Source organism: Myotis yumanensis, unplaced genomic scaffold (assembly GCF_028538775.1).
Source record: "Myotis yumanensis isolate MYYU_CA2020_CCGP unplaced genomic scaffold, mMyoYum1.0.hap1 SCAF_1, whole genome shotgun sequence".
Classification (NCBI taxonomy): domain Eukaryota; kingdom Metazoa; phylum Chordata; class Mammalia; order Chiroptera; family Vespertilionidae; genus Myotis; species Myotis yumanensis.
The window spans coordinates 40,128,843-40,144,833 of record NW_027223752.1 but is presented as its reverse complement, the minus strand read 5'-3'; the positions used below and the strand labels follow the sequence as shown (position 1 = coordinate 40,144,833).

General features: G+C 37.8%; 1 protein-coding gene across 1 annotated transcript in view; it reads left to right on the top strand.

Annotated features, from left to right (window-relative positions):
• The window catches only part of SLC38A6 (solute carrier family 38 member 6), a 68,825-nt gene extending 57,862 nt beyond the window's left edge, over positions 1-10,963 (top strand). Inside the window, exons 11-16 of the mRNA XM_070418848.1 lie at positions 1,303-1,382; positions 1,730-1,830; positions 7,816-7,940; positions 9,113-9,257; positions 9,364-9,458; positions 9,638-10,963. Of these exons, the coding sequence (XP_070274949.1) occupies positions 1,303-1,382; positions 1,730-1,830; positions 7,816-7,940; positions 9,113-9,257; positions 9,364-9,458; positions 9,638-9,721 (630 nt within the window). The 3' untranslated portion in view covers positions 9,722-10,963. The remainder of the gene's footprint in view (positions 1-1,302; positions 1,383-1,729; positions 1,831-7,815; positions 7,941-9,112; positions 9,258-9,363; positions 9,459-9,637) is intronic.
• The last annotated feature ends 5,028 nt before the right edge of the window (positions 10,964-15,991 follow it).

Below are 15,991 nucleotides of genomic sequence, written 5' to 3'. Positions count from 1 at the left end.
CTCCGATACTGACAATGCCTGCAAGAGCCCCTGGCACCTACAGGGGAGACGGTGATCTCTAGCATTCTGGAAGAGCTTAGTCTCCCTGTGGCTATAAGTTGTTTTTTGTTGTTTTTTAATCTACACTTTTAGATTCTGCTGAAATGCAGGTTCCAGATGCTAGGAACCCCCCACTCATGTACAACTCTGTCAGTGTACTATTTCAGTGCAGTAACTCCTCCACACAGAACTTTCCCTTTTATCTGCAATTTTTACACGAGAAATGTCTCTCTGGCCCCCCAAGGGAGGTTACCACATCTTATGCGGTAAAGGCCCCTGTGTGCCTTAAAGATCTAGGTAGGGTAATTGACAAGCCAGGAAATTGAGCAATATATGAAAGAGAATTTGTGAATTAAAGTCTCATTCCCCTAATCCAGTCTCAGGAAACACTACAGCTTTCCTTCCTCTCAATTCCCTTCAAATATTTGAGGAGGCATTATGTCCCAAGATAGGTCTTCAGTCATCTGGAACTTCTTTTGCTGAAGAGCCTGAAGTTAGTAAGGGGGAAATTATTTTAGAGTAGAGAAAAGAAAGTAAATCATCACCATCATTTTGTAGAGACAGTATTTTCATTTAGTTGGTAACTTTTGTTTGCTTTGTAATGACCTCTGGCTCTTAAATATTCTAATTTTTTTTAAAGTTATGTTTGTATATTCCAGTGGATCTCCAAAAATTTGCCTGTCTAGAATAAATCATGTTCATTCCCATTGAAAGAGAACATAGGCAAAGATGCTGAGGTGTGATTAATATTTGCAATATTCCCTTAGATTAAATTGGTGATAGTACCTTGGATTGAGTTGGTAAGAGCAGGTTCAAAAGCATTAATGATTATTTCCGCTTACAGAAGAAAGTTGTATTTAAATTTTCTGATGCATACATTAGAGTTAAGATTATTTCTAAATGTTATTATTTTGAATCTTACCTAAATGTTACTTATTTCACATAAGTTATTTTTATTTTACCCAAATGATACACGAGCAACAGCAGTTGTAGTAAAAGTAACATGGTATAGAAGCCAGCCAAGAAATATCTGGCTAGTACAAGCATTCCATCTACCAGAGAAAAGATTTGCTGATGACCATAATTGTGTCTCTCTTAAAACAAAACAAAAAAACACAATCTTATTTTATAGAGACAATTTATGAAAAATGAAGTGAATGTAACCAAATTGATTTTTTTTTTTAAGAACTAAGCTTATTGTCAAATGAAGTAGTGGTTTCGACAGAGTAGCATTTAGTAATTTTGTCCTTTTTTTCTTTTCAGAGTGCTTATGCGATACCAACTATGGCTTTTTCATTTCTCTGTCATACCTCAGTATTGCCCATATACTGTGAACTTCACAGGTACCATAGGATCCTGGATTCTTTTAAATGTATTAAATATGATCTTTTACTTCTAGGCCTTTCAGGTTGAATGACATTCTCCTTTATGAATTCTTTCCTCCCATCACTGGATTCTAAGTGTTAGTTTAAAACAAAATGAAACAACCGAGAGTTAGTTTTGTCCAAATTGAGAATGTTTCCTGGAAGCATAATCTTTGTGTGGTAATTTTAAATCAGGAATTCTAGTGTATAATCACTAATGAACTAGGTCTTAAATGATTAAGGAACCCTTTTGTCTAGCTCGGGAGAGTGTTTCTATAGATATAAATCATTTCACTGATTCTACTTTTGCCATTTTTGTCTTTTAGCCCTTCAAAGAAAAGAATGCAGAATGTAACCAATACCGCAATTGCTTTAAGTTTCCTCATTTATTTTATATCGGCACTCTTTGGGTACCTCACTTTTTATGGTAAGTATATCATTTAATTGTAGGTGAAAAAATAGATTGTCCTCTCGTTCAGCGATTGCCAACCGGTGGTCCGTGGACCACTGGTGGTCCATGAGGTCCAAAAAGTTGGTGACCGCTGCTCTAGTTGATCTCACACTTGAATCTGAACTTTTTTTCTGCCTTTCATTAGTAAGCTAATTTATTCAGGGTACCGAACTCACTGCAGTACTGTGTGGCTCTACGGGCCTAAAGAATTGATTTTCTTTCTCTTATAAAGAATCAGGTTCAGGATTAATAACTTTATATGAAAATTTTCTTAAACACCTGAATAAAACCTCGGGATTAATGTCTTTCTACAAGAAAAAATGTACAATAATGATTTATTTTAAAAATATTTTAGAATCTTATTTTCGATACATTAGACTAGTTCAGCAGTTTGGGAGAATCAGCTATTTTAACTGCAGAAGAACAAATTGAGAAGGGAAAGGGCCTTACACTGAACTATAGTTGTATGCTTACATGTCAGACATTTCTGCCTTCAGCCTCAAGTCATATGACTCAAGACATTCATAATTTTTTAAAAGGATTCTTTTCAATTCATAAATTAAAATTAAATACTTCTTGTGTTTATTTTTGAAAAATTGTCTGCTTGGTATGTGTTTTTTTCTCTTCTGATGAGAACCTCAAGAAAAAGTAAAACTTAAAAGTCTAGAATAAGATCTTAAAATCTATAAGCTCTCTAATTTGCAAACATGCTTGTTTAATTTGCAAACAAACACATTATAACAAATTATACTTAGTTTGTCAGACACTTCAGCACACTTGTCAGTTTATGAATGCTTTGTAACAACTCTCCAAGTAAATGACTGTTATTACTTTGGTGATAGTTAGCTGTTATGACTCTGATTTCACAGTTGATAGCCTTGTGCGCATGCTTCAGGTTTTAGCCATCCATGATGACTTGTAATGGGCCTTTGCTTCTCTCTCAGAGTTTGTCCACATCTGCCAAGATTTTGGAGAACATTTACTTGCATAGCTACCTTTCCTAAGCCTGGTGGAAAGAGTATGGATTTCTAAATCCAACAAATATTATCTAAATGACTATTCTGCTCTAACTAGCTATGTGACCTTGAGCAGGGTACTTCATCTTACAGTATTTTATCTCCTAATCCCGTGGTCAGCAAACTGCGGCTCTCGAGCCACATGCGGCTCTTTGGCCCCTTGAGTGTGGCTCTTCCTAAGCCTTAGGAGTACCCTAATTAAGTTAATAACAATGTACCTACCTATATAGTTTAAGTTTAAAACATTTGGCTCTCAAAAGAAATTTCAATTGTTGTACTGTTGATATTTGGCTCTATTGACTAATGAGTTTGCCAACCGCTGTCCTAATCTGTTACAAGGGATAGTTGCAAAGAGTGCCTATTACCGTGTCTGGCACACAACAGTCTTCCACAAAGGGAAGCGCCTGCTGATGGTGTGTTATTATCATTACTAGTGTAATTATTGCATATTTATAGGTGCTCTGTTTTTCAACATGGTACTTCTTACTGTCTTTAATGACATTTAATTTAAGTATGGTAGCTTTTCAGTATATGTTGTGAGTATTATTTTGGATTTTCAGGGTGTGAGAAAATTATAATTGCTCTATATAGTCCTTTCTTTGCTATCTCTTTGTTATTTCAACAGTTGTAAAGGTCAGTCATTAATCTAAAGCTGCTCTTGCGTTTTTGTACCGATGTAGATAAGCACTATTTCCAGCTTGAGCATGGTACCCTGCTGTATACACCACAAATAAAGTTAAAATAGGCTGTTAAGCTTTTTGATCATTGCTAATGAAACAAAATTCTTGAAATACATAAGCTCTATTTTTGATGTGGTTTCTTGTATACACACACACACACACACACACACACACACATACACATACTTACTAGAGGCCTGATGCACGAATTCGTGCAAGAGTAGGCCTTCCTTCCCCCCTGCTGCCAGCAGGCACCTGGGACCCAGGCTTCCCTTGCAACCGTCCGGAAGGTCATCTGGAAGGACGTCCGGTCTAATTAGCTTAGTACGCTTTTATTATTATAGATATATTAATTGATTTTGGAGAGGTAGAGAGAGCTAGAAGCATCAATGATGAAAGAGAATCATTGATTGGCCACCTCTGCATGCCCCCTACTGAGGATCAAGCCTGCAAACTGGGCACATGCCCTTGACTGGAATCAAACCTGGGAACCTTCAGTCCGCAGGCTGATACTGTATCTACTGAGCCAAACCAGCTAGGGCTGGTTTGTAAGTTTTTAAATATATTTTTATTGATTTCAGAGAGGAAGGGAGAGGGAGAGATAGAAACATTAATGATGAGAGAGAATCATTGATGGCTGTCTCTTGCACGCCCCCTACTGGGGATCGAGCTTACAACCCGGACATGTGCCCTTGACTGGAATCAAACCTGGGACCTTTCAGTCTGCAAGCCAAAGCTCTATCCACTGAGAAAAACCGGCTAGGGCTGGTTTATTAGTTTTTATACAGACTTTAGCTCAGTAAGACTTTTTTTAACATAAGATATGATAGCAGGGTCTCTGTTGGGAATCAGCAAAAACAGTATATCAGAATAGTTGTATATTTTTCTAAATTAAAATTGAAACTTGGCACAAATACTATTATATTTAGGGCTCTTCAACATTGAAAAGAAAGTCTAAAAAATGGACCTCCTCCTTCTCTCTATGGACAAATAGAGCTATTGGAAGAAACCTCAGATGAGCTACACATCTCCAGGATAGCTTGAGAAGTAGTTACATAAATTACCATGAGATGCTTAGGAGCTGTATGATCATCATGTAAATGTAGTGTTTACTACCCAGAGGTTTTCCTGATTATCAAGTAACACCGTTATGTTGTCTTGGACTTCATCCTTCTCCACCAATGCAGACTCTTCAGAGTATCCACATTTTATATTATGGAGAAATGCACATCTAAGTAAAATAACATGGTATGTAGGTAGGTGGATAGGTAGGTAGGTAGATAGGTATATAGATAGGGGAAGGAAGGAAGGAAGGAAGGAAGGAAGGAAGGGAGGGAGGGAGGAAGGGAGAAAGGAAGGAAGGAAGGAAGGAATCCTAACCAGTTTGGCTGATGGGTTACGGGTTCGATTCTGGTCAAGGGCATGCACCTTGGTTTCAGGCTTAATCCCGAGCCCTGGTCAGGGCACGTGCAGGAGGCAACCAATCGATGTATCTCTCTCACATAGATGTTTCTCTCTGTCTCTTCCCCTCCCTTCTACTCTTTCTTAAAATCAATGAAAAAATATCTTTGGGTGAGGATTAACAAAAAAAGCGTGTGTGTGCGCGCACACACACATACATACATACACACACACAATAATAAAAGAAAGAGAATTAAAGAAAAATAATTTTTCCAAAGACAGAGGAAGATTCAGATACTGATTTGCTAATCAGTGTTTCGTTAATCATAACCAGGGAAAATCTTGTATATTTCTATCTGGACAACAATAGCTCTCAGTCTTATGGAAATAAATTGCTGATAGAGTCTGAGGCCTTGATCAAAAGGGCTTATCACAAGTTAAGGCTTCAACTCATTTTATAGATGAGCATCTAAAGCCCAAAGAGGCGAAGTGACCTGTCAGGCGATTAGTGATTAGTGGCAGGCCTCCTGAATCCTAATCCCTTCTCCTTTCCGCTGCTCTGTAGTGATCTTTAGAAACTTCATACCAGTTTGACAATGTGTATGAAACAGGACAGCCTCCTGACTTCAGTAGCATACACAACTCACAGAGACCACCACCGGTTCTTACTGAGATTTGTAGAGATTTGTCTGAATCCAGAGAAGCATGTCATGCTCTATTCCTTACATATGGTAAGGCTCAGCTAAGAACACAGAACTGACTGGCTCAGAAGGAAGGGCTTCATCCTCAGAAAGTAGAAAGTGGACATGTAACCGCTATTTTCAATATATAATAAATCTAGTTCCTCAGGCTTCTGGAGCTGCTTGGGGTCTGTCACAGCGCTCCCCAGGCTTAGTTAATACTTAACTTTTGTCAGATTAAAGAGACCTATAAGTATGTACCTAGATTACTAATATTGGCTCTGATTGCAGATGTTAAAGCATTTTAAGTTGAGGGGGGAAAAGTGTTCCTTTGGTAAGCCAGACCAATGCCCAAATGTTGCATAATAACCAGACCATGTAAAAAGTCTATGAGGTTGTTAAGCAATAAGTGTTAATAGCTCATTTTTATGATTCAGAAGCGGGGGAGGGGGGGCAGTTTGCCGTATTTCTCCAAAACTCACAAGTATCTCACAGATTTGGGAGTAGAATTCAACTTTAATCTCCCACTTAGTCCATAGTTCCACGCTGTGTAAAGTACATCTTTGATAAGTTAGACAATTAGTTCCTCTCCCCTTTCCATTATCACTGGTCTAGTCCAATCCACATTACTCTCAGTGATTATGACCTTTGCTTCTGTTATCCCTGTTTCGGGTCTCATTTCTCCCAATCTGTCCTCCTGCTTAGTTCAGATCAAAATTCACTATTCTTCGTAAGTCATGGCATCCCTGTTCTACCAGAGTGAGCCCTGACCCTTGAAGAAAGAGTTCCATTGCTGAGTCTTAAATGTGTCTCCAGCCTTACCACCCTCTGCTCTTGCACTGCGGCACCCTCTACGTCAGCTGCTGTGCTCCTCTGGAATCTCATTTTCTCAGCTGCCTATTCCCTCTGCTTCCTCAGGACTTCTGCTCTCTTCCCCACAACTTTGAGTGTCAACACACATACATTGACTCATTTAATGCTGTAACTCTACAGGTGAATGTATCATTGTCTCCATTTTACAGGTGTAAGAACCAAGGGACTCAAAAGTTAATTTGCTGTTAAGTAGTGGGACTTGAACATTAGTCTGTGTGGTCCCAGATTTCAAGCCCCCCTCTACCATCCTGCTGCCCACTATATCATGGTGACTCTCCCTAAGCCTTCCTGGATTTCTTTCTTGCTCATCCCAAGGCCATAGTTATCGTTCTCTGTGCAGAATCACCATCGCTATTTGTTTGGACCTTCTTCTGTCACTTATGTGTGTATCTGTGCTTAGACACTATTATATATGTGTGTGTATTCACCTTATCTTCCCTTTAAATTTTAAGATCCTTGAAAATGGAGGTGTGTTTGATTTGTCTCTTATTTCCTCCAAAGCACCTTTCCAAAACGTATACGCTTAAATTTAAAAAGCACTATTCTTTCATAAGTACAAATAAATCTGTCTTTCCCTACAAGGCAGTGATATGCAATGTTCTGAATACCCTCACTTAGGTACACTTTATCTGTCTTGGGGTGCGGAAAACGGAATGGAAGAACACCGTGGAATAAGGCATGGTTAGCAGGTACAAATTCTGTCACTGACTACCACACTGGCCAGCTAAGTAAGCCAGTTCCCTAAAACTTGTATGAAAGATTATCTACAGATGAGATGTTGAGGAAACTGGTAAGAAGCGCGCAACTCAGTGAGACTCTAGAAAAATTGCATTATCGAGGAAAAGATATTGGCTTTGGTACCAAAAAAAAAAAAAAAAAAAAAAAAAAAAAGGTGTACAGCTGTGCCAGCTCTGCCCCAATGAGCTACCAATCTTATATTATTATCACACAGACCAAATTCAGTAGTATGTACACGTGAAAGCACTTTACAAAGCAAACAACACACATGTTCAAAACCTTCAGATTGTGGGAAAGTTCTAATGAGATATTTTTATATATATTTTATTGTCATAATTTAAGTTCTGCCTGTGCTGATCTCTAGTGTCGTCAAAAGAAGAGATCGTGGGCTTCAAGAAGATATTTAACTAATATCTTTGTGTTTCATAGGAGAGAAAAAGGCCAGAGATGGGTTAGGGACTGGGAATCCAAAATCTGTTAAGATTCCTTTGTGCAAAGGCAAACAATTTTGCTGTTATTGTCATCTTAGTAGTTTTTATTGTGATCCTTATTGTTATTTCTTTAAATTTACAGACAAAGTGGCGTCTGATATACTTGAAGATTATAGTAAATACTTGCCTCATGATGTTGTTGTGAGGACTGTGAAGTTATGCATACTGTTTGCTGTGCTTCTGACAGTCCCTCTAATCCACTTCCCTGTAAGTACTCTTAAAGGTTCTGCTGTCGGTGTAGCAGCTCCCTAATGTGGCAACACTAATTCTTTGCAGACTAGAATGTTTGAATCACATCTAGTCTTGTGTATCTTATTCATTTGTTAAGTAATTGATCAAAGACCTCATACTTGCGTATAACCCATGAATGCACAAGAATAACAGTGAGCCCCTAAGCTAATTTGTGCTTTTTGAGATTTAGTTTAGATTTATGCTTTCCCACAGCATTGTTTCCAATTTAGAGACTATAGTTCTTCTAAGGTTTTGGATGTGTGTCCCCCCCCCCCCCCCCCCTTTTTAATTCTGTATTCTGTTTTTTTCAAAAGAATGTGCATGAAGAGGAAAAAGTCAAGTCAGCAAAAATAAGCTCCTTCTGGTTTATTATAAATTTATCTTCATGTAGACATTCTAGTTTAATCTAAGTCCAACTATTTTATTTGCTCTAGAATTATAGTTTAAGGGCAGAACAGATTTTCATTCTGCATTTAGTTGCCATACTTAAGAATCTTAAGAATTTCTGAGAAAATGGAAACAAAGGCTTTGGGTATAAATGCTTCTGCATGGAAGCCCCGAATTCCTGCACAGTGAGTTCCTTAAGACCTGGGCCTTCAGGAGTTCTGCCCCCTCCCTGTGCAGACTGCAGGGCCAGGAGTGCAGCAGGGGCTGTGTAAACATTTGTGGACGTGACCGCCTGCTGCCTGCCTTAGCAGTGGGAAGTGTCATGAATTAGTTTTCATATTTACATGCTGTGAAACAGATAATATAAAATAAAATAGTAAATGGTGTTTCTTCCACATGGCATGATTTCTTTTCTCGTTTTAAACCTTTTGTTCTTCTGTTGAAATTAATGATTCTCCGAGATTTCATCACACAGTGTTATTGTTGATACTTTTGAAAATTATGCAACTTAAAGAAATTGTATGTGAACATTTTTTCAAGAATTAAAGCAAAATAATTTTTATGAAGATCACACAGAAATATGTATTTCTTAGTTTGTGAATAATAAACACGATAATGGTTTATGTTATATTTTTGAAAACTAAGTGGTGTTGGGGACAGGAATATCATGGTTACGGTACTGTACATGTGTTTCCCCAAGCGAGTATTTTGGCTTTCACACTTTCTCTTTGCTTAAATCTGTTTCTCTTTATGCTATACAGGCAAGGAAAGCTTTAATGATGATGTTTTTCTCCAATTTTCCATTCTCATGGATTCACCATTTTGTGACCACGCTAGCACTCAATATTATCATTGTTTTACTTGCAATATATGTTCCTGACATTAAGAATGTATTTGGTGTAGTTGGTAAGTTTTATATTTCAAAAAGATCCACATAATAAAATGGGTAAACTTGTTATCCAGCCTAACATCTGAGTCTGGCAATCATCCTCTCTTTTTCTCCTTCTTAAAGGTTCCAGCACATCCACATGTTTGATTTTTGTATTCCCAGGACTGTTTTATCTTAAACTTAGCAGAGAGGATTTCCTCTCATGGAAAAAACTTGGGGTAGGTTGATTTTTGTTTTGTTTATTTTAAGAATCCTATTTTAAGAAATAATTTGTCATTTTCTAATTATTTTATCTACATAAAGAATAATGTATTTTGAGTGATAACATACATTATTGGAAAGGGTGGAGAAAAAAAAAATACCCTAATTGTTTTTATCTTTTTTCTTATTTCCACAGGCCTTTGTTTTGCTCATCTTTGGAATTTTGGTTGGGACTTTTAGTTTAGCCCTCATCATTTTTAATTGGATTAATAACAAATGAAAGATATCTTTTCCCATTTCTTGTGAAGAATAATTTGCCTCTATATGCAAAAAAACAAACAACCCAATTCTGGAAGGTACCTTAGATGAATGCTCTCTATATGGGTTAACATTTCTGTAAACATTACTAACTGAAAAGTGGAACAACATGGGAGTGGGCAAGGGAAAGTGGACTCATAGCAGTTTTAATCAAAATAAGAAACAAACTCAGAATACATTTAATGTATTAGGTCAGTCTTTTCTTTGGCTATTTGTGGGTCTGTTGCTTTTTTTAGATTAATAGACTTAGTTTTTTAGGGTAGTTTTAATTTTCACAAATGTTGAGCAGAAAGTAGATTCCCATATGTGGTTTCACCCCCAAAACATCCATAGTTTCCCATATTATTAACATCTTGAATTATTGTGGTATATTTATTATACTTGTTGAGCCAAATATTATTATTATTAACTAAAGTCCATAGTTCACATTGGGGTTCACTCTTGATGTAAGCATTGGCAATCACTAATCATTTTACTACCTTCGTAAAAACTCTGAGCCTTCTCTAGCATGTCCTATAGTTGGAATTAAAAATAGTATCTAACCTTTCAGACTGGCTTCTTTCACTAAGCAATATGCAAGTAAGTTTTCTACATGTCTTGTCATGGCTTGGTAGCTCATTTATTGGATGTACCACAGTTTTGTTTTCCATTCACCTATTGAAGGACCTCTTGGTTGCTTCCAAATTTTGGCAGTTTTGAATAAAACTGCAGGTTTTTGTGTGGACATAAATTTTCAGCTTATTTGAGTTAATACCAAAGGACACAATTGCCACATCATGTGGTAAGAATATGTTTAGTCCTGTAAGAAATTGCCAAACTGCCTTCCAAAGTGGCTGTAACATTTTTCATTCCCACCAGCAGTGATTGAGAATTCCTGTTATTCTACATCCTCACCAGCATTTGGTGTTGACAGTATTTTGTATTTTTACCATTCTAATGGGTGTGTAGTTGTACCTTTGTTGTTTTAATTTGTATTTCCCTAATGACATACGATGCTGATCATCTTTTCATGTGCTTATTTGTCATCTGTGTATTTTCTTTGGTAAGGTTCAGATCTTATGCCTGTTTTTTAAATTAGGTTGTTTTCTCATTGTTGAGTTTTAAGCATTTGTATATTTTAGATACCAGTTCTTTATCAGATATGTGTTTTGCAAAGATTTTCTCCCAGTCTGTTTTCTCTTTTCATTCTCTTTAACAGTGTAATTCACAGAGCAGAAGTGTTTAATGTTATTAAATATATTAAGTCAATCTTTTGTTTATTTTTTAAAGAATCAATGTGTTAAGCTTATATACAAAATTGAATCTTAGCTTGTGGGCTAATGTTGTCAACGTCAATCACCAACAAAACTGTGGGATTATTCCATTTGGTACTTTGCCCTGACTCCAAATCCTCTCCGAGAAACTTTTGTGATTTTTCTCTGTTGTGCATTAGGAGACAGAATTGTGATGCTTGGCTGTGGACTTGAAAGTTCTCTGAGCTTTCTTGTTTGTCACTAAAACATGTGACTTTCTACTTGGCAATATGACAAATATTGATGCTTTATGTCATATTTTGTTTGGAGGTTATAAATCATTCCAGTCTTCCCAGTGATGTGGCTTGTTTCTGGTTGGGAACCAGAAGCAGGGTCTCTCCTCCCCGTGAATATTCTATGTAAAGGGCACCTTAGCAGCCTACCAAAGCCAGGGTGTATCAGTGAAAATGTAATCCCATCCCTGTGCACATGTAAAGTAGGGAATTACATGCAAAATGCCAGTTTGCTTGTATGGAAATCCACACTTTTGCAGGTGCCTCTTGCTTCCCACTTAGGAAATTGGCTGAAAAATTGACAACTGAGCTTTTCTTTTGAGTTAAGATACTTCTTTGCCAAATCTGAGATCTGCATGGTCTAATGGAAGAAGTCCAAGTTTGGGGGATAGAAAGACTTAGATTCAAATCTCAGTGAGTTTAGGGAAACTACTTAACCTCTCTAAGCCTCCACTTTCACATAGGTATTAGATGGAGTTAATACCAATTATACAGGGTTGTGCTGAGAGGATTAAGTGACCTTGTATAAATTAGGTACAGTTGGAAACAGGCTCCCTTCATAGATCAGCTATTTATCCCCTTTCTTCCATCCCTTTATCTGGAGCAATAAAATAAATTTGCTTTCAATCAGGGACATGGAATTTCTTCATCTTGCATCTTGCACAACTGTAGTGCTTTCCCACAGTTCTACCCCAGCTGGACTCCTACTAATGCCTTCCTGAAACTGGGCACTGAGCCTGGTCCCAGAGGCACCGCCGGGCATGGCCTTCCATGTGGCTTCAGGTCAGCCAGAGTCTATCAACCTGATAAGCTCATTCTTGTACCCTCTTTTTCTGTTTATGAAATTATAGATCCAAATACAAATAGGGGTTCAGCTGCTTAAATAAATCTAACTGCAGTAATACCAAAATAACCCTAAGTCTGCAACAGATGCAAGGATGCCCCCTGGGGCAAATGTTAAGTGTGATGACAGCTGGGCATCAATTATTACATTTGTCACCCGCTCATGGGATAGGATCATGGGAGGTTTAGCAAAAAGACAAGTAACCTATTGAACACTCTTGCACAAAACTCTGTTAATATTAAGAGAAATTATTTGTGGAGGTGTTTTTATTTTATGTTAATATTCTGCCTTATCTAGTTGCCTGTTTAGAGTCACAGCTTTCCCTATGAGTTTGGAAGAAGCTAATAAGATGGCTGGTATGAGCAGTGCCCCCTTCACCGGCATTACCCAAAAACCTTCAAGTACTCCTCAGCGTTTTTCCTGCGAAATATAGGCCTTCTCATTATGGGCTTAATGTTCATAATTTATTAGGTAATAACTATTTAAAATAAAACGAAGTTAAGCACAAAATGTATACTTCTCCAACACTTGGAGACTTGTTTGCTAAATTAAAAGACGAAGTGCTGAGAATATAAAATTACTTTCATATGTTGAGGGTGAATGTTTAAATTGTACTTTTTTTAACGGAATGTTTACTCATGAGCTTAGCATTTAAATGGTTAAAACAAGCCTTTGAAGTTAACACTCCATTAAGATGAATGGGGGTAATTCACACCTCTGCTGGTGCTGTATTATTTCAGTCTGGCTGCGGAGAAAACAAGACAGCAGTGGGTTGATTTACTGTGTGAAGGCCCTTTAAACACCCAAGGTCTGGAAATCTTTGTTGTTGTTTTTTTTCTTTTTCACCTAGAAGCAGAATCTGAAATTCAGCACAATTTAGGTATAGAATTGAAGTCTTGAAAGTACTATAGATTCTCTGTTATCTGCAAGTTCCTACCTGGCTTTATTCGTTCCTGTACTCTAGTGTTTCTTCCTACCATGGCACCGTTTATATTAAAGTTCCACTAGTAATTCACCAGTGGAAAAGCAGAAAGGAACCATCCATTTTGGGGTAAACTTTGCACATGCCTTTAAATGGTTTATGAAATAATCCTCGCATTATCATCTTCGCAACTCTCAAGTTCTGCCTTTGCCTGACATAAGGTTTGCATCTTTAACAGCTATTTTCTCCCCCATTTGGGGGTATGGCATGTGGTTGAAGTGAGCAGGGATCCAATGGGAGAGGCGTTTGTCAGTGTGTTCTCTGTGGTAGTAATGTTGTATATTTGAAATGTGCATTCCCCCCATTGATGGAAGTCTTCTAGCCAATCGATTCTGAAATAATTAGTTTTAGAGGCTAGCAATAAGGCTGTATGAGCATTTTATGAGCAGTGCCCCCTTCACCATGTCAATGAATTTGGAAGATCGTTTTAATGTAAACAGATTTTTCTTGTGTCCAATCTCTGCCCGTTTATTTGCAGGATCAAGTTGCTAGATAATCTGTGGGCAGCTGGGTGTGGACAGTATTTCCATTTGGGCTGCCTCTCATGTTGACATTGCCAGTATAGTATATAGAAATGGAAAGTAGATGCTAGACACAAGGGCCCAACCAATTCATCTAAACCTGTATTGGGCTGTGTTAGAATTAGCCCAATTGAAAACAGTTTGTTTCCTGCAAATTACTCTGCCTAAATTTCAGGTGTTATAATTTTTGGTCTTAGAACGTCTCAGAACCTTCTGTAGTAAAATTTGTTTTTCTAATTTAAACACAAAATGTATCCTTTTTTCTCCTGTCGTAATCCTTTGATAGTCTCTCTGTATGAAGTAGGAAATTTAAGAAAACAAAATTTTGATAAAGGATGAATAAAGATATTGTGGGGGTGTTTTCCTCATTGCGATCAGAACTCTTTCTGTCTCTCACCCTTCCTAAACAATCTGACAAATGTCCTACTGTCATCATGATCCACCGACCTAGTTTGCCAGGCTGTCAATTAAGGTGAGCAATTATGAGGTGCAGGAAGACTCATCTTGGCTGACGGCCAGGTGGACAGGTGGGAATGAGAGGTTCATTCACCTGTAGCACAAAGTAAATGGGTGCAAAGGGAAATGGAGTTGCCAGGAAAAAAACACACACAAAACAGATGGATTAAAAGACATCCTAATATGGGATGGGGCCTAGGCACCGATACATATTTTTAACGCTTCCCAGATGACTGTAAGGGGCAACCACTGGATTGCTACATCAGCCTTCTCACAGATGTCTGCCTTCCAATCCATTTTGTCTGTTGCTGTCCGCTTGGAATCCTGCTTTCATAGGATGACTTTCCTGCTCAAGAGCCTCAGGTGGCTCCCTACTTCTTTGAAGGTTTGGTCTTTTGTTGTTAATTTTATGTCACATCACACAACTGGGCTTAATTCCACATTCCCCTGTCTCATTTACTAAACTGTATTTTATCCTTTTCTTGCCCACATTCTACAATACACTGCAATTGTCTCACTGTTTGGTACTTGACTTGCCTTTGGTCACCATGTTTCAGCATTTTTACTTCCACTATCCTCCTTTCCCCAGTCCCACTTCCACATACACACCCACAACGTCCTCATTGCCTTCCTCTGCCTCGCCACATACTTCCCGCTCTCCAGGAACCAGCTCAGATACCACCTTGTAAAATAAATGCTTCATTCTCCACTCCACCTTACCCGTTGTGATCTGTGTGGTTCTTTTGGTACATGCCATTAGTACCTTGTAATATATTTTCTGTTTCTTAGTAAATTGCTTTTGCATTTCATTTTTAATAGTTAATACACATGTGGTACAAATTCAAAATTTACAGAATTGCTTCTCTCTCACTTCTGCCCCAAGCATCTAGTTTTCCTCCTTGGACGCAACCACTCTTGCAACTTTCTGTGTCCTTGCAAATACATTCTAAGCCTAGCTAACTATAGAGTTCTACAGAACACACACACACACACACACACACACACACACACGAATGTTAGCAAACTACATGAATCCTTTGCACTTTGACTTCTTTTCACTGAGAGAGATATGCTAATAAATATATTTAAAGATATAGATAAGTTATTTTTAAATTGTGGTGAAACGCGCCTAACAGGAAATCTGCCCTCTTAAACTTTTAAGTGTATAGCACAGTTGTTAATTATATGTACATATTTGTACAGCAGATCTCTAGAACGTTTTCATCATGTATGACAAAACTCTATGCCTTTTGGACAGCAGCTCCCCATTTCCCCCTGTTTTCTTCCCTGGCAGCTACCATTTTACTTTGTGTTTGACTACTTCAGCTACCTCATACAGTGGAAACATGCAGTATCTGTGACTGGCTTGTTTCACTTAGCGTAATATCTTCAAGTTTCATTCATATTGTAGCACGTGACAGGAGTCCTTCTTGAAAGGCTGAATAATACTCTGTTGTATGTATGTACCACGGTTTCTTTATCCATCCATCTGTCAATGGAAATGTAGATTGTTTCCACCTCTTGGCTGTTGTGACTAATGCTGTAATCAGTGATCTTGGTGCAAATATCTCTTTCAGTTCTTTAGGATATATACCCAGAAGTGGAATTGCTGGATCATATGGAAATTCCATTTTTTATTTTACGAGGAACCTCTACACATTTTCAATAATGGCTGTACCATTTTACATTTCCACCAATAATGCACAAGGCTTCCATTTTACCCGCATCCTCATCAGCATTTGTTGTTTTCTGTTTTTTGGTTGTCTTTCTTTATAATGACCATCCTGACAGGTGTGAGATGTTATCTCATTATGGCTTTGATTTGCATTTCCCCCATAATTAATGATGTTGAACATCTTTTCATATACTCATTGGCCATTTCTGTGTCTTCTCTGAAGAAACGT